Here is a 25,975-nt window from a genome sequence, read left to right on the forward strand (position 1 = left end):
GAAAGTAAGAGATTGGCTGGCGTAGCAGGCAGAGAACTTGGACAACTGGGGAAACATTGTAGTTTGCTGGCCATCTCAATTTCAGGGTAGCTGGTATAAAGCAACAGGCTGATAAGATAGAATATCAAGGAGTATGGGATCAGCTCATGGGTTGAGCACCAGTTGCAGAGGTGTATACAACCAGCAAGTTACAGAACAAGGATTGCCATCGGAAGCATTTGGCCACGTGATCATGTACATTTTCTTTTCACTCATCAATATGATGCATCTTCCCCCAACAGAATGAAATCTAGTTGTCACTATGAGATTTGGATACACCAACTTAAACTTTACTATAGAGCATGGACATTATGCAGTGTTTTACAGTATCAATACTGTAATTATGCATTATGTAACAACTCATTTTTTTTAGGAATTGAATTGCATAAAAGTCAAGTTAACAAATACTGGTCTTTGCAAGACAGGATCTAGTTAGCTTAATGAAATTAACATCCTGATTATTTCTGGGTTGAAATTATTGGAAATTCTTGCCTAGTATTCCCACACAGGACGTTGGCACTTAAGAGTGGATGAGATGATTACTGCTGCACTCTCTCTCCATTAGCCCCCTTGAACTTGCAGTGAACAGAGAAAGGAAAAGGGTGAAGAGAGCCTATAGCGCAAGAGAGGAATGGAGAGCCAACTGTGCTTTCATTGTACAAGGTACCTTAAATAGCTAGCTTTGCTACACAAGTGGCAATTTGATTAGCAAATCTACAGAATTGCATAGCAAATTCCTTTGTGCCATTGCTTATTTTATGCCTTGCCTACCACACCAGAACCCTGCTGGGAAGCAATGCAAACAGGTCATGCTGGGAGCAGCAGAGGAAGGCATATAAAGCAGCCACCAAATCTGCAAATGAGGATGAGACTCCCCAGCGTATGTCGAAACTGCAGCACTCCTGGGAGGGATAGCTGCGATTTGCCTTTCACCTCATCTTCTCTTATGGTCAAACACACAGTGATCAATCTGCCAGATCGCAGGCGGTTGATACAGATACCACATCTCAGAGGCACCACCTTAGAAACTGCCCATCGATCTTTGATGACACCTTTGGTCTCTAAATTCCAGTCAAAAAGAGCACCTCCCCTAAGCCATTCTCTTCAGCCCTGATTCCACCATTCATTGTGATTGATATGCCTTACAGAGGTACAGGGATCTGTTGTTTGAGTATAAGAATCCCTGGCCCGCCGGAGGAAACAAAGCACAACAGGCACACTTCGATCAGCAAAGCCGTGCGCTCAGCAAAGCCAGGCCACAGACATTGTGCAATAGTGAACCAGCTTTTAAGCTAGGGCTAAGACTGCAGCCCTGCAAAAGTGTTTGGGTCCAAACAAATGCACCTGTCCAGTGTCCTTCTGAAAGTATTTCCTGTTCTCATGAAGTGGTTGATAATCTGCTAATGGAATCATGGATCACAAATGTGCTCTCCTCTCTCTATCCTATTTCAGTAAAGGATCTTCACAGTACAGCTGATCCAGCAAGCATACTAGATTTCAATAATGAGCATCAAATATGCAAAAATACAATACTTATGCTTACTAAGTCAATGTCAGTAGAATAAACCATAAGTGATGAATTCAAGTGATTTTAACTTCTACTATCAAACTATGATATAGATCATACTGCATGTCCAACTGTCCTTTTTGCAAAACCAAAAGTGGATGGCTGGAAGGTTTTTGAATAAATCATAACCAAGGGCACAGCTCTGGGTAACCCTCCACACCATCGTTTTTCAGCAGACCCACCAGGATATTGCGGCATGAAATATTTAGCGGCATTAAAAATGCAAGTTTTGCAGCACCAAATTCCATTTATTGCAGCATTTTTGCAGGGCCTCTTAATCAGGTAAAAATGCAGCAATACATTTTATGCCGCAAAAAAATTCAGGCTGCAATATCCTGGAGGGTCTGCCAGCCTCCCAAGCCATTACATAAGGGAAAGTCCATATGCAAATCAGGTTTGGTCCCACCCCAAAAGGAGCAGTCCAGCCGTAACTGATAGGTCACATCCCTTCTGCACGAGACCACTACTGTCCTTTTTGATCAGCAACTTTGTTGGCTCTCCATTTAAAAAGCTGTTCGTATCTCCACAAATTCTTCCTTTTATCAGCAAAGGTAATACATAAATGTACCTTTCTATTTCCGTATAGGGACAGTCCTCCCCCAAAGTTAACAACTTAGATGCAGAAGCATACTCCAACTGTTTCACAAGTGGATTCAGATTCACTCCATTTCAGAGATTGTTTCCCGACCAAACGCAATGAATAAAAACGAGCATATTAGCATATTTTGCTACATAATGTACTCCCCATCTTAAAGAGTTCATACTGAAGAGAGATTTCTTGAACAGAGGTGAAGGCAATCAGGTCTCCGAGAGTTGACACTTAAAATAAAAATCTTACTAGCAGCAGCTTAAGCTGCAAAAGAAAATACAATAAAAATGTTGGATGCTTACATTTATGGCATAAGCATGCAGAAGTCTCTAAACTGTTCAACATACGAGCTTGCAGAAACAGCTACCACCATCCTACATCTTCTACAACAATTTTAAAGTTTACTTTTACTCAAAGATTAAATATATTTGTTGATCTGTGACCCCTCGTTCAAAAAAGGATTCATTTTTAAGGTGTAATACCTTCTTTCAAAATTCTGTGCCTTTTAGCTCAAACCCTCATCTTATTGTGATTTTGCCCTTGCTGCAAAAAAAAAAAAAAAAAAACTTAAAGATTTTCAAATGTGTTGCAAAACCTCAGTAACAATACTTCCAATTTGACATTCATTTTATTTAGCCGAAAGAAAAAACAATATCATTATCAATGTTAGATTTTTAGTGCCAGTGTCCCTGTCTCGCACATGATTTAAATGACGAGAAAGAGCACAGTAGGCTATCGGAACACGAACTTGGTGAGTGTATTACATATACATGGATACTTATTTTAAGTAAGCATAAGTGATACCATATTCAAATTTTTTCCCTACAAAATTCCATGCTGTTTACAGCAAAACTTTGAAATCAATTGTACTGTATCCTAAGAGGTCTGTCTTGTCATGGTTTGAGCATATAGGTTCCGGCATTCGTGATGAATTGTGGGATTCAGTCACTTCTCCCTACGGGGGAGCCTTACCCTGTCAGGCTAGGGAGGTGAGCCAGCTACGTGATAACCTTTGTGAAAATCCAAAGGGTGTTTCACTGCCTAGACTCCAAGGATCCCTTACTCAGGTGGCCAGGGCACGGCCATCGCCTTTGATCCAGACCCTGGGTGGACAAGTGCGGGAGGATCACCTGGGTGAGGGGTCCTCGGGAGTGGGGAGGAACGCGGATGGCGAGACATGGTATGCCTCCTTTCCAATTACCCCTGTCTCATCTTATTTTATAGGATATTCCAACTTCTCAGATCCCCCCACCCCTTTCCTACACAAACACTGAGCCGAGGAAGAGGAGGTCTGAGGCTAAAAGGAGTACCAACCATGTGTGTCCCACTAGCAAGGTCACGCACTTGATCTTAATTACATACACCTGGTACCTATTAGCTCTCCCCACATGGTTAAAAGTTGGACCACTAAGACAGGCTATGAGCAAGGCGATGCACGAGAAGGAGCACTTCTCCCAGGGCGACTGCGAACCAGGCCTAGCAGAGCGACAGGCCGAGTGACGGTACAGAGAAACCTTGGACATCCCAGCAAGCGATCGTTACCTCCAAAGGGCCTTAAAGGTTGTGCAGGAAAACCCAGCCAGGGAGAAGAGGACAAGAGACAAACCTCTTTTGTGTTTCATGGATACCAGCCACCCTCCCAGGCGAACGGCAGAGTTGGTGTGAAAGCAAATCATTGTAAAGAACTGTACATTTAAGATACAAAGTAGTTCATACAGGTGTGTGCAGTCTTGTGTCAGCCGTTGGCGAGTCCTAGGAATTAAGTCGAGTATAAATCTTGGTTGTCTGCTAATAAGATTTCCAAATATTGTGACTGTCCAGTATGAGAGGTAAAGCATTTAATTGAACCTGGACAATCGTATCCACAACGAACTTAAAATAGTGGACCACTGTGTGTAATGTAAGAAAATTGAACTTTTCCATTAATATGCAGGGGAAGAAGCTTTCAACTAGCATAAGATTTTGAACACAACGTACTCAAATGTCAAAGAATGTTCCTCCTGATGAACCACTGAGACTTAAGTGGGGAAACACGTGTCGAGGACACAAGATCAAAGATACACCTTTATCTGAAGCACAACTCAATAAAACACATTACTGTGAACAAAATTCAGAACGTTCAAAGAAATGTTATTTTTGTTTGGGGCAAACTGGATTATCCAACCTTCAACAAATAAAGATACAAAGTAACAGAGTGGTCCGGCGAAAGAAGATTGCCCAATCAAAAGTCTCTGTGAAATGTCTGCTGCCGTAGAAGCGGCTGGAAGAGAAAGAAACTGAGATAAAAGAATTTGAACTGTTGTTAGGTTTGATCCCGGCAGAGGGAAACCTGGAGGTGAGAGATATCTTTGAACTTTGAAATAAGTACTGTGCTCGAAACTACATTTACCAAGAGGTCTTGGTGTAGGAGAGAAAAAGTGACGTTATAAGAAAGAAGGTCAAAGTGGTCATGCCGAGGTAAGAGCAAAAGCCTCGCAGTTTTGAAAGTGTTTGACAGCGGAAGGAAAGTGAAAGGAGGCTTGAGCCCGACAGAGGGAAGCCTATGAAGGTGTGATTGAAGCTTGGGGAAGGGAACCCCACAAAGTGTGATTGAAAGGCTTGAGCCTGACTGAGGGGAGTCTATGTGAACAGTTGCAGGCTTGAGCCCAACTCAAGGGAGCCTATGTGAACTGGCAGGAGTGGGCCTGACTGAGAGAAGCCTGTAAGAACTTGTGATTAAAGAAGAAACATTGCATGCCCGAATGAGAGACTAGTGATTTTTCATGGAAGGCCAAGTGGGCCCTGGTCCACGAAACAAACTGCATCCCTGTGGCGGAAGACCGAGTGTGCGTCGCAAAGTCCAAGTGTGCCACCTTACCCTGTGCTACAAAAGGTGGAGAAGAGTGTTTACTCAGCCAAACTGATATTTCTTTTGAACACTGATTTTGCTTTTTACATTACACATTTATTGTATTAGAAAGAGGGCAAGCATAGGGTTTATTAGTATAGGCCATTTTATTTTGACAAAGGACTGACAAGGACTGTATTTTCTTTTGTTTGATGGTCGAGAATGCTCCCAGTTTAGTTATAGGGCAAGATAGGAGTTTTCCAACCCCTTTTAAACCATCAATAAAGATTTTGAAACTTGCAGCTCTTGTGTCGGTGTCTACTTGCAATACCATGCCTCCCTCACACCTCCTTAGGAATAGAGGCAAGCAGGACCTCAACCGGGGAGACTCCTTTTCCGCCAAGGAACTCCCTAAATTACTCATTCTCAGACCATCAACAACACCAAGAATATATTGAATCAAGACAAAGAGGAAAGTGTTCCAGAAAGACAAAGCAAAGTGTTAAAGCCACATTTGAAAATCCGGAAAACCCTTATTTGGAACTTTATAAACTCCTAAAAATATGGTCAAGAACTACTTAAGTATTGAAGATAGTTTTGCTGATAAGCAGAGTTCAGGAGAAGGGAGTCATTCTCCTGTACCTTAGTTATTTTGAATAATGGTAGGGACAGAGCAGATTAGAGTTCAACAGAGGACAGTTCTTCCATTAAGACTCAACAATGACTGACGAGCACCAGAGTTATTTTATGTTAGTTACTTACAGTAGGGAGTTATTTAGTTTCCCTTTTTAAGTTGAATACAATCATTAGAATGGTTGAAACTCGTCTCTGTCCTTCTTCTGACATGCCACATATTCTAATGTATCTACTTGTCAAGTAGGCTTCCAAAACACAAAGTTAAACACCCCATTATTTTTTTTATTAAACAGTTTTTATTATTTTGTCAAACAAAAACAATCAAACAAAATGAATGTGAACTTCAATCATTTCTTCCACTTTATATACATAGCATCATGATGTGTCCACTATCTATCCCTTACTCCCCCTCACAAGCCTACTCTGTCTCCCCATCTTGCACCACTCTACGTGGGGGGACTTCCTCCTCCTCCTCCTCCTCCTCCTCCAGTGGGTCAGACCCAGACAAAGTAGCTACCAGATGCCTCCAGGCCATCAATGTCCCTACCTCTTCATCTCCCCCTCTATTAGCCGCTTCGCTCCACACCACCGTTTCTGCATCTGTCCATTTCTGGAGGTCATGCCGCCAAACCTCTACTTTTGGTCTATTGCTTGCTTTCCAGCCCATGGCGATTCTACGCTTGGCAAGTATGTATGCCAAGTCCTTAAGTTTACCTACATGTTTCATCTTGCGAGGCCTAGAGAACCCCCCCACCATGCACGCCCACAGTGTCTCCACCTGCAGCTTAATCTCTTTCTCAGCCAGACGGTGGGCCACCTCACTCCAGAATCTCCTTATTTCCAGGCACACCCAGAAGATTATTTTTGGACTTAGTTAAGCACCCCCATCTCATTTTAGGCATGGTCCATCCTAACTAAATCTAGATATGGTAATACAAATTATACCATACACCATTATCGATCCAACTAAATTCTGATACTTAAAAAAATAATGAACATTTTCATAAATACATCTACAATAAGACAAAGGAATCCCGGAATATGAATTCTCATACACAATTTTGAGGAAGAAACATCAAACGTTAATGATTTGGAGTAGCAACAATTACTGCCTTGAATAGGTAAACAATAATCAGTTAAATGTCAAGGCGACTATGGAGTCTAGTGACAACATAATTGCCTGTCGATGTCTAACTACATGTACAAGGAAAGAGGATTAATCTGCACCCGGAGAGAGTGAGCCAATCAATCAGGTGACTGGAACAGCAGGCTAGAATGCATAATTCATGCCCTTGTTCCAGCCATCCATGGGTAGTGCCACTTCTTACTTTTGTTTAATGTGGGTAGGCAAGAAGGAGCCTCTCCCCAACCCCCAAAATCACCTGATGGCAGTCAGTCACACACCGTCACGGCACCCAGTCCCAGAGTAAAACAATTTCGTTTTTACACACACAAACCCCCACGTCGGGCCGGCCCGCATTAGTCCCGGTGCCCAAAAAAAGAGTGCCGTGTTGCCCACCGGCAAACACCAGCACAAATTAAGCACTGGATGGAGGGTGTGCAGGTGCCGGTGATCTCCGTCAATGCAAGGAATGGGCCCCATGCATTTTTCTATTATGATGTTTGTGTGCTTTTCGATAGTTATCATCCACCTCATTTCAATGGACTCGCATTGGAGGATTTATCATTATTGATTTTCCCAAACTTTGAGATAGAACATCAGAAGAACCATGGCGTAGCGTTTTGTTGCAGAATGTGCAAAGTATGTCCACTGCATATTTTCTGGAACAGTCTTTTTATTTTACTTTAAAGAAGAGCGAACTCTGAGCAGTGGGTTTCATTCTGGATTCGGAACGCAAATGGTGACATTATCATTGCTGCTATTCAAAAAGTGTGTTTTCTATCCCTTGTTCTGTTATCCTACCCAATTCTGTCTTGTTATCCAAGTTTACTTGACCATCCCCTTCCTGTCCTGCAACCACCCAGTGTAATGTTGGTGACAGCACCTTCAATATGTGGTGGTTGATTTTGTTCAACCACCACTCACAGTTCCAGTGATGAGGGAAGATGACAGGAAAGTCAAAGATGGTGATGTTGTTGTACTGGTGGATGGAGGTGCTGCTGACAGAATAACGGAAGGTATAGGGCGTAGAGTTTTTTTTGCAGAATTTCCAAAATACCTCCTCCGCCTCTTTTCTGGAGCAGTGTTCCTTCACTTTGAAGAAGCGCCAACTACCATCTGTTTTTTTCATTCCTGTGTGCTTCTTCCTTGGTGGTGATGGATTGTCAACCCAAATGATGACGTTGTCACTACTCGTGCTCTCATGTTCAGGCATGTTGGAATGTCTTCGTAGGAAGGAAAAAGTAAAACTTTCAAAAAGACTGGACAAAAAAGACAATACTGCACAAAAAAAAAAGTTTTGAAAAAAAAAAAATACACAAACTGAACAAATCACAGTACAAAGGGAAATAGGATTAGGTAAAAGGTGTGTAAAAAGGATCAGATATTTAAGGGGTAAAGTGCCAAAAGTGCTTGCAGTTCCTGAGAATCCTTTTCACTAGCAAGTACCGAATGTAATGATAAACGTGAACTTCTTTTTTGTTGGTGTGGTGATCATTCACGGCTACAGCCTGCCTCGCCGTCTGATTGGACAGTCTAGTATGCGCGGATGTCATCAAAAGGCGTGGCGTAGCCACGTCAATTTATCGCAACATTTGATTGGCTTGTTTTTTGACGCGCATAAAAGTCCAGTGTAGGTGCGGAGCCGCAGCACATGTTTTCATTGGTTGGTGGATCATGCGCGAAGATCGGTAAATGCGTTAAAGTAGTTTGAGGTCCTATTAGCTCATTTTGCACACGTGAGTTCCGTCAGACAGCATACAATTCACGAGTAGGCACAGAGCCTCAGCGCATGATATGATTGACTGGCATATTAGGCGTGCGGCATGAAGCAGTGTTCAATGATGTCGACGTCTATTGGCTCAATTCGCACACGTGGGTAACCCCCCAGTCATTGCTGCATGTAGCGGCGCATGCATCCTTAGTAGGCACGACTATAAATCCTTTTTTTTTTAAATATATATATGGCCAATAGTCGTGTGCATATTTATTTTAAACTATATGGAGACTATTCTTTCTACACAGTTACTGTAACACTTTAATAACTATTCATGAACAGTACATATACATGTAAATAGTTAAGAAAGTGAAGTACATATGCAAACATATTTTTTGTAACAGGTTTATTTGGGTGGAATGTGGTTGCACAAATGCTTTTTATTTTACTTTCTCAATATAATACATTGTTTGTTTAGCCGAATTGTCTGTATTATTGTTAATTATGTATGGAATAACAAAACCCTTGAAATTCAAGGAAAACACTTGCAAGGCTGCTAAGGTGAGAACTTAATGCAACAAAACCCTGGAAATTCAGCTAAAGCCATCTTAACTTCGTGCCCCCTGTTGCACAGACTATGACCACAATGATGACATCACAGATCACAGAAAAAGCACAGTAGTTCAAAAGACAATGAAGAGGACCAAGCAGATGAAGTAGAGGAAGTGCCTACCTCTAGCACTCAGAGTGTCGTGGACTACCTGGACAGTACTCCTCCGGGACCACCTCTATGCGCCGCCACACCAAATCCAACCACCGCAATGCTCTCAGAAAGGTTGTTCCCATTTTAGCAAGTAGTAGGCTGTCTTCCTCTGCCTCATTTTCCTCAACCAATACTGTAACCACACAGCCTACTTCTGTAGGACACAAAATCCCAACAGCTGCCTTGCAAACGATAAAAGAGGCTGTTTATCCATATCTTTCAAAGACAACAGTACTCTGTATATACTTCAACACACCACTCTGCAGGGGGAGCAATTTCAAAGTGCTTTTGAAGCTGTAATCAAGGAGCATGAGAAATGCTGCCCCCTACCTTACATGTAACACAAACGCAACATCTTCCCCTGTCCACTTGCCTCTCCATATTTGGGATTGGTGCCTCTTCCCTCATTTCCATCCCCACCTTAATTTCAAACCTCGCCTGCAAAATAAAAATAAATAAAAATAAAAAAAAATAACAAAAAGGTTTCCTTTAGGAACCACCTTTCACAGTTAAAAAATAGAACTAAAAAAAATAATCTTATTGACTATCTACTTTACATGTCTCAGTCGATAGAGTCAATAAGATTCACCAACATTTCCATTCGAATTGTGTGTTATGCTAATGGGAAAAGTGGGCAATTGTATACTAGACAAAAATATAAAAGGACAGAAACAACTTTCTTTACCAAAAACTTCTCTTTAGCATACAATAAGCACCATAATCGATGGACCTTTATAACTATCCACTGTCTCCACAGTCCACTTTCCAGGCCATGGATCATTAAAAGATTCGGATGGTACGTGCACACCAGTGCACATGGCGCCCCTTCTACCCTTTTTTATTTTATATTTGTAAAGCTACCTCAATGCCTGCTTTCAAACAGTCACACATCCTTCCACCAATAACTTCCAAAAACTGTACATATAACCATATTAAGCTTCAACACACCAAATGCCACTTAACAATCTTCTACAAATCTTTTGCATCCTCATTTCCCTTACTTATACCAACAAATTGTACACAGTGTTTCTATAAATGCACATATGTATTGTGCAGTGAGAGAAGTGCATAAATAGAAGGGGCAGTACAGATGGGCAAGTGCTCATGAGAACCCAGGAAGGAAATGCCAAGAGATGTCAAGGTGGGACGCCACTGGCTAACTACTGGAATAGAGGAATCCCAAGGGTGGGATGCATCTTAACATCCCTTTAACAGCACGTTTTATGTCAATTTAATAGGTTTTTATAAATGAAAATGTTTCAAGGTGTTACACCACTGTATATAAATTATTAATAATTCCTCTCTTCATATATATGAAAGAACCATAAACAACCTTTAAGAAACATATTTTTTGCAACACAAACTTATGTCTGTCGTTATCAGCAGCGCATGATGGGGATGCAAATCATCATTCAATTGCCTACAGCATAAGGCTCAACCATAACCAGAGTCGAACCAAACCACCCCCATTATTCACTGCACCTAGCCTGCATCCTAGCTCAGTGTCCACTATACATTAATAATGTAGCCAATGGCCAGTGCTCATGGCTTGCAGCCATGACCACTCTCAAAATCCATGGGGCCTGGGCTTTGGCCAATGCCGCATTCCCCAATAAGCAAATCAGAATACACATTTGTGTTTGCCGAGCACCAGGCACACTACCCAGACACCAAATGTTTATCACTAGTTTTTATACTTACATTCTTACACTTAAGAAAAATAAAACACAAGACACATTTCCAAAAACATGCTTTCAGGTCCTTGCTAATGCTTGTTGCGCAAGTTTGCTGTAATCTAGTCCACCAACTTCAGGCTGTAGCCACAAGCAGAATATTGTTCCCATTCAAGCCTACCGCTTGGGCCATACCGCATGCCCCAATAAGCAAATTACAGTGCACACTTCTCCTTGCCGACAGCCAGGCCCACTGCTCAGACACCAATGTTATATCACTGTGTTGTGTACTTACATTTTCACACTTTCCCAAAAATTAAACACAGGACATATTTGCAAAACCATGCTTTCAAGTTCTTGAGGACCCTGGTGAACATGCCCCCCTTTCACTCCAATGCTGGTCCCTCGTGGTCATGGCCAGAAGCCAGATTGTCCGGGTCTTGGCCTGGCCACTGCCCATGGCCACAGGCTATATCTCAGTCACCGAAGGTATATCACTGTATTTGTACCTACATTATGACACTTAAATAAAAAATAAAAAAACACGGACACATTTTCAAAAGCGTGCTTTCAGGTCCATGCCAATGCACCTTACGCGAGTTTGATGCAAATCCGCCTTTGTTTAATTTTTTGAAAAGTGTCCAAATGTATGTACATGAAATAGTCATATAACATAGCCCACTTGACAAAATCCATTCAGATTTTGCACAAACATTCAAGGTTGGGTCTATAATCTCTCAGAAAACTCCTGTCCACATTTGTCAAACGGCAACATAGTTATAAGCCATTTAAAAATGTTGAGACCCCCCTTTAATTTCGACCCCTCTTGACAAAATCCCACCAAACGTTGTAAAAACATTAATTTCTAGGTCTAAAATCTTTTTGCAAATTTTTGTGCAGATTTGTCAAATGGCACCACATTTATAAGCCGTTAAAATATTTTGGGGCCCCACCTCTAATTTTGTTCCCTCTTGACAAAACAGCACCACACTTTGGAGAACCATTCAGAGTCGGGTCTAGAATAAAATTCCTAAATTTCATTGAGTGGCGCCAAAGTTATAAGCCATCCAAAACCAGCTTTTCACCAACCCTGTAATGCAGAAAAGGCGTAGATGTCCCCAAACATCTCAGATGTTCGCGAACATCGCAGGACTGTCCAGGACATTCGGACTGTTCGCGGACGTCAAAAACACCTGTTTTGGTGAGTTTTAAGGCCATATCCCATCCTCAGCACCCCTCACCTCTTCGGAGATTGTTTCATTAGTTTGACAAGTGCAATGTTGTGTTTTTAATATGTTTTTAACCGCAATGTTTGCAGACAACAGGCGCTGCCCGCGAATACAACATGGCAGGCATTTACAAAAATCTGACACACCTCACGCTGTTCACCATCCAATCAGCAGGTGCATCCAATGTCCATGGACCTTACGCCGCCCCCTGGGACAATCTGAGGTCCGTTCACGGACAGAACAGAGAAGCGAGTTCACGGACCAAACCCAGATATCACTGTGATGTCATCTGTCATGTCCGGGTGTTAGTCTTAGCAGTGCACAGTGGTGGCGCGAGTTATGGTTGCTTAGCTTACCATAACTGGCACATTTCTAGGGGTTTTCTGTTTTACTTGTAACCATAACTTCCCTTTAACCAAGTTTTTTCATTGAATTTCATAGGTGTTTATTAATGTCTTGTGTTATAATTGTATGCTGTCATTTATTATGTCAATTCTGTATATATCATCCGGGGAAATATGTTTTGTAAAAAGTACTGAACCTCTCTTTTTCTATTTGTTAGATAATTAACGCCATTCACTTCCATCCTGGAGGCAAGAGGGGAGTCTGGTGGGAGCCCCAGCGACCCCAGGAAGAAGGAAGAAAGGGGGTTCCATGCCACACCCCACAACCCAGAGACGGAAAGGGGCGACAGGAGTGCCCACTCTCTAACAAAGGAAATTGAGCCGGGCTGGCTGTAATATGAGGAAACCTTTAAAAAGGGGGGGGGCTTTAGATGAAAGCCCTACTCTGCCCTGCTGTTTCCCATGAACAAATCATGGAAGAACCGGGGGGGACATGTGGGGATTAATCAAAGCCCCCAAATAAACAAAACTGAAGGGCCACAGGAATCATGGCCTGCCAGCTTTCATAAAAGAAAATAAAAAAAGCTTCACACAGAAAATGGGGCTATTAAGGCAGACTGTGGGGGTTTCATGAGGATGCACTATATGAAAAGGCTTACCTGCCATTAAAAAAGGAAAAGCAGCCTTTTAATTCACAGTGGCAGAAGAAATCCAAAGGCCCCTTTCACATGAAAAGCAGGATTTTCAAACACTGACAACAAAATGACTTTGCATGGAAGTTTGCAGTTTAAAGCAGGACATGCTAAAATATACCCCTGCTAATATAAAGATGTCAGGGAAAAGACATGGGGCCTCATTACAAGTGAAGCAGTCCGGAAACAAGGGTGCCGTAAGCTTAACATTTGTTTCCGGGCCGCCACACTCCAAGTCTGCCTGCGGGGGCCGTTGCGCCCAGCAGGTCCGACACTGCCAGGCACAATGGCCCTGGTAGGCAGATTTGTCATGGAAGCACCGGCACCATTAGCAACAGTGCCAGTGCTTCTGAGTCCCCATCCCCATAAAGTCCTATGGGACGCCCCATAGAGTCCTATAGGACTCCACGGGAATTGAGACTTACCAAATCCAACGCCTGACTTCCCGCGCTACCGGGACGTGTAATGTCCTGGTGGCACTGGGAAGTCAGGTGCCGGAAACAGTGTTTCGGGGCCGGTGGAAAACCACCACCGACCTCGTAATGAGGCTCATAGTGCGTGTTGACAAGACCAGCATATATTATGACTCACATGCAAAATACTGGTAAGCTTTTCAAAAGAAAAGCCCACTTTCTTTTCAGGGAGTCCCATGAAAAAGTTTCTGTGGGCCCAAGGCAGACCCTTTTGGCTGCTGTGGGGCAAACTTCACAAAGGACTCCCCCACCGAAAGCCTGGCTGGCTTCCCAGCTGTTTACAACTGCAATAAAGTGTGGCTGATAAGAGGTGTTGAAAACAGACGTTTCTCAGACTTGGCATTTCTATGCAGAGCAAATGGCTCTAGCTGGTGCAAGACTGGAATGTGGGGAGGAGGGTCTCTGTGTTGCCAATGCCTCCCAAGTATTTACGACTTGCAGTATACCAACTTCAAACAACAAAGAGACTAATAAAAGAAAACACTGGTCACAGACTGGCCCAGAGGGGCAAATGGCACTGGGGACAGGAGGGCTCCAATTTGCAGAAACTAAAAATCTCCTATCAATTTAAAAGGACTATTATCTTTTGTTTAAAATGTGTATCTGGTTTAAAAAAAACATTACAAAAGAGAAGCACAAAACAAATGGTCAGAGGCAAAAACATCATAGAGAATAAAAACAGCAAAATACAAACAATTCCAATACATCAATTCATCACATTAATAGTCTTAATAAAACTGGCCACCGCTAGGCCCTCTAACACAGAGTTTATATTTATACATCTCATCCAGTTATAATCACAGTTAGATGGCTTCATTGCTTCGGTCCAATGACAAAAATGTAATCTACATTTCTTTCTAGACATAATTAGTGCTTTGCATTCAAGTATGCCTCAATGTTTCTATTGGTCCCTTGTTACAGAACCTACAATTGGACTCCTGCCGAGTGATAATGTGTCTCCTAACTAAAATCTCCTTTGTTAATAGAGAATTCCAGCGTAATCTCAATTGGATTGATTTATAGTACTGATTTGGAAATTGAGACAGAATAAACAACTGCATTCCACACCTTTTGCGTTTGAATGCCAAGCTGTTCCGAGAGTGATAAGAGTGGAATAGATCAGTGGTACCCAACCTTGATCATATAGGGCTTTCCTGACTTTCTCTGGATTCACCAAAAGAGTATTCCTGTCCATTTCCACCCTCCTTAAAATACAAGAGCACCACCTCACTTTCATTGCAGGAAGAAGGACCTTGGAGTGCCGCGCTGCTCCTCCTTGACTCGTATAGGGAGTTCGGCCTCAGGGCAATCAGTTTTGAAAATAATGTCATTAACCGCCATTGCACCCAAACTCCCATTCAAATACTCCCCAATTTGAATCTGGTTGCTGCCAACGGAATAGCATTGGGAACCTTCAAAATGTTGCGTCATAATTTAGCCTCAATAATATCTAATACCTTAAAAATAGATTCATCCACCAACTCCAAACCGTATATCAGCTTGAGAACTATCTTACCTTCAAATAAATGTAGCACCGGTGTGATCGAGTTGGATCGAGAATCGCCAATATTTCCTATCCACTTTTAAGGCTTGATTACTTGATTAGGACTATTATGATCTAGGTGTTTTTCTCAGCAACCATAAGTCATATTTCCTTGATTGCTGTGTCATTTTTAGGTAATTTCAAGGCAATTTTGATGAAATAATATGCATCCACTTGTGACTTAGGGAATTGTAATGGCTAGCTAAAAGGTGTTCCTGGCTGCTATGAATATGTTCCGGATTTAATAGTTGGTGAACTGGTGGGGTGTAAAATTAGGTATGTGGGAAATAAATTGCATGTTCCTAACGATTATGCTTTTTGTAAAAATGGTGGATAATTGACAATTGGCCGTGTAACATGGTGCGGACCTGGCTGTTTTATTAAATTCCCCATGAGTAGCTGAAGCGGAATATATGTATATTATGGTGGTTACTAGAAAATTATGAAGTTTTGCTACAAAACTAAGTTTTGACGAAAAAACTGACATAGAACTAAAAAGGCTTTCAATGGGAAGTTGCCATATGTCTATTCCAGACTCTTAAAGCAATCCGTAGAGAGTGGCTGGATTTGGGAGGAGAGAGAAGGGTAACTGTCCAATCCTATTTGCGAGAACTCTTGCAGGGTACTGCCAAAGATTGTAAACGTGATGGTGTCATCACTAGTATATAAAGTGGATGCACTATGAGGAAGGGAAGGAGAGCTGCTGAAATTTACCATCTGACCGCCAAAAGGAAACACCAAAAGGATATTTTTGCTGAGAGTGCATCTAGGTGGAGCTGTCCATAGCTGGGAAGGCCAAAAAGATAACTGGGCCCTATGGTGAAGAGATGGGGCCATTCTTGAGAGTGGAGGGACCAGGTCTCTGCCATATTCTTCAAGAGGGTCCTGAAAGGCAGCTGGCTTTCCTGCACTTTAAACAGAGATTTTAAATGTAAGTTCAATTGCGCCATTTGAAACCAAAAGGTAGGGGAGTCTGCTTGCCTTAAATCCTTTCCCTTTGTGGTGGGCGGGATAGGGCAAATTCATGTAGATGCTTCTCCTATTTAACTAAAAATATTAATTTAATTAATTCCCCATTTGGCGGAACACCAGAGGAGGATTTTTGTTTAAAAAATCTAAATGAACAAAGCTCATTCCCAGTATGCGCTGCAAACTATAGCTTGTGCTTGAATAAGGCAATCTTTCTGTTCAACTTCCCCAACATAGGCCTTTGGAAGCAAGACAACACAGGTTTGAATCCCGAGCCTGCGCTTAGAAACCACTCGCTGGTATAAAGAGCAATTATAATCATAATTTAAGTGGAGGGGGTCTGAAATCCAAAATTCCCAAATCCTTTCAATTTTTCTGTCTGACTTCCCTTACAGAGATCAAAATAGGGGGGGGTCTGAAAAACAAACTGCTAAATCACCTTGTGTTTATTTTAAAGCAAAAGTGAGGGTGAAATAATAATTGCCATATGCATTTGCACAAGTTTGTAAAACTAAACTGCAAGCCTTTTAAGCACGCAGGAAAACCGAAAATTGTACAGCATTGTAAATGTAAAGTGATGTTATTCAGGGACCAGTGTTGATGATGATTTATTTAGAAATTTAAGTACAATAGTGCGATTCAAGTTTTCCCAACCAAATTGTGCGAGTTATTTATTTAGATCAAAGGCTATTGTGTTGTGCCACGGATAAAGTGGTGTGTGACATTTTAATGCAATTTTCTATTACCTATCATCCAAATAAATACAAATATATTTCCTGTACCCCGGCCTGTTCTTGGCTGAATGGTAGCTCAGGGGGAGGGATCCAAGGGGCATGATATGAGGTTGGGATAGGGATGAATAAAGAACTAACGGACAGTAAACCATTTATTGTGTGACATCTAGATTGGGGAGCAAATGAACTCCTTGTGTTGAGGGTGGCCTCTCCATAAACTGTTACAGTTTGTGCTTTAACTGAACATTATCTAAGAAAGCCCTCTTGATACAGTATTTTAAGTTAAGTAGGACAGGGTCTGCTAACTGAATCGGGAAGCTCAGGGCAAGTCATGCTTGTTTTTGGAAGGATTTTGTTAGTAAGTCTGTTATTAGAGTAGGGAAAGCATTCAATAAATGGGAAACTTAATTCCTTCTTGCATATGGTGTCTGTACCAGGTTTATGGTGGCATTACTGGGGCATTTGAGAGTGGATTTACATATGGTGACTTACCAGACATCTGAAGGCCTTCATGGAACATTTGGGGCTGTATTTGGCATATTATAAAGTACCTGTGTGGCTGTACCTTACCAATGGTGACTTATCAGAAATATGAAGGCATTACTGGATTGTTGAAAGCTGGCTGAACATATAATGGCAGTACATGCAAGGTTGTACCTTGCCATACGGTCACTGTACAAGGCACATGATGACATTAAAGCATTTGAGACATCACTTGACGTGTGACTGCCAAAACCTAGTGGCTTTGCCAATGCTTGTTAATACAAAGAGGGCCCCTATGTGTTATGTCCTTCAATATTGACAAAGAGTGAGTGTGCTAACTTTGAGTGCTAGAAACAGTGGACACAGAAGCCAACAGCAGAGTGTAAGAAGAGCCTCTGTAATGCCAAATAGGGCAACATCCCACTGAGTGCCAGCAGAGAGTGGAAAATACTGAAGTTGTGTGTCCTTAAATGGAGAATGTGGTTCACTAGTTTATTGCCACAAGGTCCACAGAAAATAATATCTGTGGGTGTTTGGAGATTGTGTATGCAACCCAGCTAACTGAAATATCTTCCCCTGTAGCACTCTCAGAAAACGTGGAGTAGGATGGGTGTACTGGTTGTTGGCCATGCCAACCAACCACCACCAGACTGGCCACTGATTCTACACACTGTCTGACAGAAACGTGGAGCCTCCAATCTCTCAGTAAATATAGCCACTCAGTGGCTGCCCATCCCAGCCAACCTCACACGCCTAAATTTGAAATAGTGAGTGTGGACTGAGGGCATTGTCCTCAAGCATCAGAAGGCTGTTGGCCACTTCATCATGTACTGGCCACAGAACTAGATGGCTCCCGAGTTTAAGTGGCTAAGAGCCTTTATTACCTGCTGCTATTTTGGAATCTGAATATCCTGTGTTGACAAGTCAAACAACACACACGCCTTCACAGGACGTGTTGCTAATGCTCACCGCCGGGCATTTCCGACAGTGGATCTAGTTGTATTTACCCCCAAAGCAAACACCAACCTCTTGGACATTTGGCAGGATCAATTTACCTGGATTAGGTTATGCACCTGGATTCAGAAATGATTTGCAAATGGGCGTTGCTTTTCCAAGAAGTGCACCAGCAAATGTGCACATGCCATTTCTTTTCAAAAGTAGCCGATTGCTATGCGCTGGAAAAGGACCAAACAAGTCCTGCTACGAGTGCCAATCTAAAGTTATTGTTCAGTAATGCCCGGTATACCCTATACATAATAGCATTATACATCTAAATAATGAGCCCAAAAAAATATGACCGATCGTCTCGAGCAGATTAATATTGTGTGGCGTAGCCATGTTGTCAAGTAAACAAGGAAACGGTTTGTTTAAAAAAAAAAATCTCCAATGAGCGCACATGTCTTTAACGAGAAGAGCCGTGGCTTAATCGCCCTATACATAGAGCACGGTTCCTGGTTTCATTGTACGTCTCTTTTTTTTCCAAAACCCAATTAAAATGTACCCGAAACAAAAAAGTGCACTGAGTTCACAGAATAGATGTAAGAAGGCTGTTGCATGATGGTGGGGGAATGGGAAAGTGGCAGCCTACCAACAGCCTCTACACCTGCTGACGATATAGTGCTGCAAAGCCATGCCATGCCAACTCAAAGCATTCAGAGATCACTGACCACCGGTCGATATGCGTGACAAGGGAATTACAGAAATCCTCTACATCGCCGCAACTAGCAAATTGCTCCTAACGGAGGTGCGCCTGCATGCGTCATGAAATAAACTGTATTTCCTATATTAGCGTCACGACCATGAAACCAATCACAGATTGTCCACAAAAGAGGGCAACGTACCATACACGTGAACTTGACTTCTTAATGTGTCATCACCGAAAAGGTTTGCGCTGCTGGTAAGAAACGGCGCATTTTACATTTGCGGATAGATGTGTAATGGCACAAGATCACACAATAATGAATGCCTGCTATGGGAATGCATGGACGAAAGGATTTGTATTCAGAGAGCCTTCGCAGAGAACAGAGCTGGCTACCACCCCCACCCCCCTTCTTCGGCCCCTCCCATTCTTCACCCCCCACCCCTCTTCTTCGGCCCCTCCCATTCTTCACCCCCCCCAAAAAAAAACACTGCGCCCCCACCCTTCTTGCTCCCTTTGTCGCTATACACTCACATGAAGAAATACCCCACAGAAAAAACGGCATCTGAACCAAGTCTCTCAAAATTATTCCAGCCGCTTTGCGTTTAACTGCAGTTTAAAATGGTGTGTTTGCATTTTAAATGCTAATTGAAGATTGCTGCATTTCTGCTGCACCGCACTCACAGAGTATGTTTGCTTTAAATTCAAACAGTGCGATTTTCTAAATGTTTCTTATAGTAATGGTTTGCAGACAATGGTCTTAAAGTCTGGCACATCTCACGCATAGAACCACTCATCAAGGCGGATGCCTTCTAAAATGACAATTTAACGTGTGCAACTGTTGAATGGAAGGGAACGCACGCTCCCGTGATAGCAAGTGGAAAGAAGATCGGACACAACGCGTTTATTGTGTTAAATGTGTATAAGAAAACAGCCTTACCTTTCTCGGGACTTAGATTCTTGAAAACTTCAAGGTCTGCCATTAAATGCGTTCTTGTTATGCATTATTGTCAAAACAGCTGTGATAATGTTTTGCTTGCAAGAGTCGCTCTCTCCTCATACACCCAAAAATGCAAGAGGCGCACAGAAACCCCGAGGCGCACAATGCACGGCAACTTTGTCAAAGGTATCCCTCCTCACAAACAAGTTGACCTCAGATTCCGCGGGGTGCCAAGGGTGGACACCGAGATCCTGGGGACGCGATATTATCGAACTTCGATGAAAGTGGAAAGCGCAGATTGGAAGTAGCAGCGGCTGCTGTACCGCTGCTGCTGCTGGTGTGTGAATGCACCGGCTGCGAGGAGCAGGCGCGCGCCCAATCACGATCGAGCACCCCAGAGGCATTAAATGGCCATAATGTGCTTGCGGAGTTCAGGTCGTCGGCGTCAGGGATCTCCTCTCACCTCGGGAGGTCCTTTGCGCGCGGGGGAATTACCACGTCTCTGCTCTGGAGAGTGACCAGTCAAACGGACAAAAAGGCACTCCAGCCAAAGAGGGGGGGTCCTATATTCCAGCCGCAAAAAGCAATTCAATTAGGGGGGCGCTCGTGTGTCTGCACAGTTCATTCATATTATTTCCAAGTGCCATTGTTAATAATGGCTTTTTTTTTCTCACCCATTCCTGTGTTCTTCACACAGTCAAGCCAGCGAAGCAAGGTTTTTTTTTCACTCGCTAGCTGTACACATCAAACAATGGCCACTTCTCACAAAATCAAAAACGTAGTTCGCAATTAACTCGAAACGCACCAACGTATATCTCGATACTAGGTGGATGTGTTATGTGAAGTATTTGCCGAAAACTTAAATGCGTTCCTATTTTTGTTTCCTCTGAATTGCAAAAACAAGAGAAAAAGCCCTACGATATTGTTGCTAGCCAAAAACATCGAGTGAAATACAGGAACCTAAACGACATCCAACCCCCCCCCCCCCTCCCACTCCCTATGCCTGTTCTGTGACAGTATTTTGTCTGCCACACGTGAATAAGGCGTATTTCTACTAATATAAGTACGAACAATGCATTATACGTGTTTCAGCGGCGCCATCCTCGCTGAGGGTCCCCGCTGCCATTGCCTTTCCCCTCAATTCCTGCCCTTCCCTGTGGTTGGTTTCAGAAAGCCACGAGGATCAGATACGCCAGGTTGCTGCCAGGGACGTCATTCGGGGGTCGCTTTGGGGCAGGATCAAATACATCCCTTCCTGTGATAAAATCACAAAGGGAAATATGTTATGTCATCAGAGGTCAAGGGATCGTGTGACGTCGCTCCTGCTACCCCTGGCGCTTTGGTGAAATGACTTTCCTGCTTGCTGCTCATCTCTGTCGTGCAATTCGCAGCATGCGGTTACCCACGGAGGTTGTCGTTGTTGGTTATTTGGGGGCAGTGTTGCATTCCGACAGTGGCCCCAACCACTGAGTCGTCTTTTTTTTTACAGCTGGAAATCAATTGTCGCATTGTGTCGGTTGGCGCTTGTTTATTTGTGCATGCTGTCCAGCAATGCACGAAATCCCTAAGACTTCTACAAACAGTGAAACATACAAACGTAACTTTGGATGACAAACCTCACCAACTTCAGGTCAAACAAAAAAGTATTTTTGGCTCTGCATCCTCGGGGTTTGGATAGAGGGTACACAGATCTGCACCCCAATTTAAAGAAAAGGGGACAACTTTATTAGCATGTTGTGAAGGATTGCTGCCTGGCAAGGGTGTAGAAGGCCTAGCTTTTTTGATTTTTACTAATGGTGGTATTCCAGCCCCGGGCTTCCCCTGCTTCGTATTGACTCATTTCACTGCTGGACTGCAATTTTAAAAACATTGGGTCGTGCCATACTGGCCTGACTGGAGGACTGGGTTGTGAGTTGTGGAGTTCTGAGGTTCACTAAGAATTTAGGCCAGGGCTGGGTAGAGCAGAACAGGCCCTTAGTCGCTATTTAGTAGTGGCACATTCACTTTACCTGAAAGAGGAGCCCATCTATCTGGCATTTATGGACCTGTGCACAGCATTTGACAAAGTAAATCGTGCCAATTTGTGGGACATGCTCAAGTCCATGAATTGCCTGGGGACATTGGTGAACCTTGTGGCGAGGCTGCATTGCACCACACAAGCTTGTGTGAGGAGTGGTGTCAAAGGGCGTTGTACAAGTTCCTTTAAAATCGAATTGGGTGTGTGCCAGGGATGCGTGCTGGTGTCCCTATTATTCCGTTTATATATAAATGGTCTCCACAAGCATCTATTAAAATCCTCTCCTGTCGTTACAAAACTGGGTGGCCGGACCCTACCAGTCCTGGTGTATGCAGACGACTCCGTATTGATGGCTTGTACTACAAGGGCCTTGCAGGCCCTCATCTCGGAATGTGCCATCGTCATGGAGGCCCTGGACCTGGTGCTAAACGCAGTAACGTCATCGGTGATGTCCTGCTGGAAGGGGAAACTAAGGATCAATTTTAGGGGCATGTACTGTAAGGACACTGCTGTTCCCAGGGTTGACCATTTTGATTATCTAGGTGTCAGATTATATGCTGAATAGATCAGAGCTCATATAAGAGTAAGTATAAATATAGGACATACAGTTATACAACATAAATAAAGTGCAAAATGTGAAGAAAAATGCTAATATCACAATAGAGCTGCTGGGACGTATAGCATCCCACGTTAGACTTTTTAGAGTATGGGTTTATGAATATCATTTTTGTGAAGACCTTTCAGTTTCTTGTCTATTGCAATGTTCAAACTGCTAGATTCGGAACTAACGACTTTTTTTGCTGCCACTATCAGGATTTAATCCATCTTCGAATTCATTTCGAAACCATCCTGACTATATTCGGTTGACTAGGATTTTTTCCACCCGAGGGATTCCCTTCTCTCGAGTGGATTTTATCCTTCGACATTGACTGGACTCATTTTGGACGATGGTGATTATTACCCAGCTTGTAATTGGGCAGCAAGTTCCCAGCAGCTCTATTGTGATATTAGCATTTTTCTTCACATTTTGCACTTTATTTATGTTGTATAACTGTATGTCCTATATTTATACTTACTCTTATATGAGCTCTGATCTATTTAATAATCATTTTAATGTTTCTAATTAAATAAAGAAAAATAAATACATTTTTAAAAAAAACGTGTCTATGTATTACTTGTAGTGATCTGAGGGGTTGATTGAGGGACCGCCCCGAATACTGGTGGGATTGTGTTGTTTATAGTGGACTTGTTTATATCCGCTGGCTTGATTTCTGTGCCTTGTTTCTGGTTGTTTCCCCTCTTGCCAGCGATGTAGGGGGTACCCATCTATTGTATTGCTGTCAGATTATATGCTAACATGGGCGCTATGGCCCATGTAATAAAACAGGTCCTGCAGTTCAAGCAGGCCCTGGGTGGGGTCTCTAGAGCCATGTCCATATTCAAAGCAAAGTCAATGTACAGCTGTACAAGGGTAAAGCAGCTTTGGTTGCTAAATTTGAGATGGAGCTGTGGGGCCACTGCAGTCCAGACCCTGGAGAACCAATTAGTTAAAAACGTGTTGGGGCTTCCAACTACGGCTCTGAATTTCTGAGTATTAAAGGAACTGGTTTGTACACCAATTAGCAAAAATATTTCCCTTACCACCGGTTTTGCACTGGCTCAGGTTATGGGGTAATGGAAGGGCGTCACTTACGCATTCATTGATTACCTTTCAGATAGATAAGGACCCGGGATTTAAGATCCTGTGGTTGTCCTACATCAGGAAACAGTTGAGGGGGGTTCAAGTGCACACATCTGTATCCTCTCCAGGGGAGAAATCAATCAATGGACTGCTTGTCTTTATGAGTCTGTATACCTGGACAGAGAAAGCAGAAATTATGAAACCCAAAAATCAGGGGCTGACGACAATCATCTCCCCGGGTGTTCAACGCTATTTACTATAGGCGGAGTGCCCAAAGGATTGCGTCCCCGTATCTAGGGCAAGGTTTAACTGCATCCGACTAAAGGCTGTGGTGGCAGCATGGGCCGGAGCGGGTGCAGATCGATCCTGCCCAATTTGCGAATCTCCATTCGAGGACCTGGAACATTTTATTCTATTTTTCCTGCATATGCACAGGAAAGAAAATGGCTTATACGACTTTATTAAGGGAAATGGGCTTTGCACAATACAGGCCAGCCCTAACTTACCTGTTATGGGCAAATTCACCACAAGTGGGCCGGTTGTTACTATCATACCTAAAATAGCACTTTGACATAGGAAACAATGGCTTGACACATTGCCCTGACAATGTGTTCTTATACATTGATTAATTAATTGAACTTGAAATTCTCCCTGTCCTCATTGTGGTTTTATGACTATGTTTTTATTGTGATATAATTGATATATTTTTTTTGTACATGTGCAATGGTTTTGTGGATTGTTTTTACATGCAATTCCAAATAAATGTTGACATTGATGATTCAATAATAAAATGATGCCGGCGATTCTCACTCACAAAGGGTGGCCTGCTAACAAGGCCCCCCTTCAGCAAATTGCATCCCAAAGCATAGTGCACATCTGTGCCCTGCTGAATCAGTATCATGATCTGCAGCAACCGCTCTACCAGTGGCACAGAGCGGGTTGAGGTCACAGGTGCCCTCTTTATAGATGCAGTGACAGCAAAATCACTGCAGCGCAGAGGCTGCATTTAAGATATGCACCTCTGTTCCCAAATCACTTAACTATGAGAGTTACTTTCCCGGTGGCAGTTTTAAACTTTAAATATAAGACAAACCTGAGGTTTGGGTATGGTGGCTAGCATCTGTCATACTTTTTACAGCCACATCAATTTGATATCATACGTGTGTAAGCACTGTGAGCCCAGCTCAGCTGAGGAAGGGTTATGACTATTCTGGTCATACGCCCTGGGCCCGCTAAGTGATATGGCAGGAGACTGGGTGGCTATGCTTCTATTTCGATCCTTTTTGAGGTTGGGTAACACTTCTCTCAAGCAAGATAGCCTCCCAACAGGAGCTGTCCAGGTAAACAGGAATCTAAGGCACACCGATCCCAAAAGGGCTAGCCTCACACAAGTGTGGCATACAAAAAGGGGCTTGCAGTGCTACTGGTGAAGTAGATTAGCCAAAGCTCTCTGTTGTGATGCATCGAATCGGTTGAGCCAACTTTGAACCATGTTCACCAGCCTCAAAGCAGAGGGACCTGTTGCTTTGGCACTCCATCAGACACAAACTACTGCTGCATCGCACCAGTCAAACTGGTTGTTCTGCAGTCTTATGAAATATCTGTCTTGGGGTGATTAAACTATGTATAAAGTATTACTGCCCTGTAAAACAAAGGCAATATTCTGCAACAAAAGGATTGCGTTTGAGCTCATTTACATTTCCGCAATGCCTTGCTGATATGGCTCTGAACTGGACGTAAACATAGAACAATGTTTACTAGGTGGCTGGTTACTAGGTGGCATTGTGGAATTTGTGACGTGGCTCTAATCGATTTTTCTACTTTTAAAGTTCAGGTGAAAGAGTTTTTCCAAGCCATTTTAAACCCTGTGCTGGTGTTTGATTAATATGCCCCAATGCTCCAACTACAAGACTGTCAGACATACCACACCGATGATCCCTAATAAGGGTGAAACCAGGTATGTGGTTGTCTACAGCCTTGAGAAATGTCTGTATTGGGTTGATTAAGCTATGTGTAAAGTAGCACAGCACGTAAGACACAGGCAATTTTCTGGAGAAAACGGCATGCATTTCAGATAATGTGCATACCCACAATGCCTTACTGATGTGGCTCTGAACTGGAGGTGAATTTCCAGTGATGGATACTAGGTGGCTGGTTAGTAGGTGGCAGTGTGGCATGTGTGACATGGCTCAAAACATGGATTTTTATATTTAGTCTAAAAACAAATAGCAATTGTAAATACACTCTTTCTAGGATTACATTTATTTTAGGCAACAACGTTTACTTCAATGAGAACATTT

The 25,975-nt window shown here is 42.8% G+C and overlaps 1 protein-coding gene across 2 annotated transcripts in view; it reads right to left on the reverse strand.

Annotated features, from left to right (window-relative positions):
- PLCH1 (phospholipase C eta 1) overlaps nucleotides 1–25,975 on the reverse strand; it is a 1,334,702-nt gene that overhangs the window by 994,239 nt on the left and 314,488 nt on the right. Inside the window, exon 1 of one of the 2 annotated variants that reach the window (XM_069618421.1) lies at nucleotides 19,978–20,477. The exons of the other annotated variant lie outside the window; for it this stretch is intronic. Coding sequence (XP_069474522.1) covers nucleotides 19,978–20,020 — 43 coding nt within the window. The 5' untranslated portion in view covers nucleotides 20,021–20,477. Of the gene's footprint in view, nucleotides 1–19,977; nucleotides 20,478–25,975 lie in introns of those variants that run through there. 2 annotated transcript variants of the gene reach the window in all.

Source organism: Ambystoma mexicanum, chromosome 10 (genome assembly GCF_040938575.1).
Source record: "Ambystoma mexicanum isolate Mex_15411 chromosome 10, UKY_AmexF1_1, whole genome shotgun sequence".
Lineage (NCBI taxonomy): Eukaryota > Metazoa > Chordata > Amphibia > Caudata > Ambystomatidae > Ambystoma > Ambystoma mexicanum.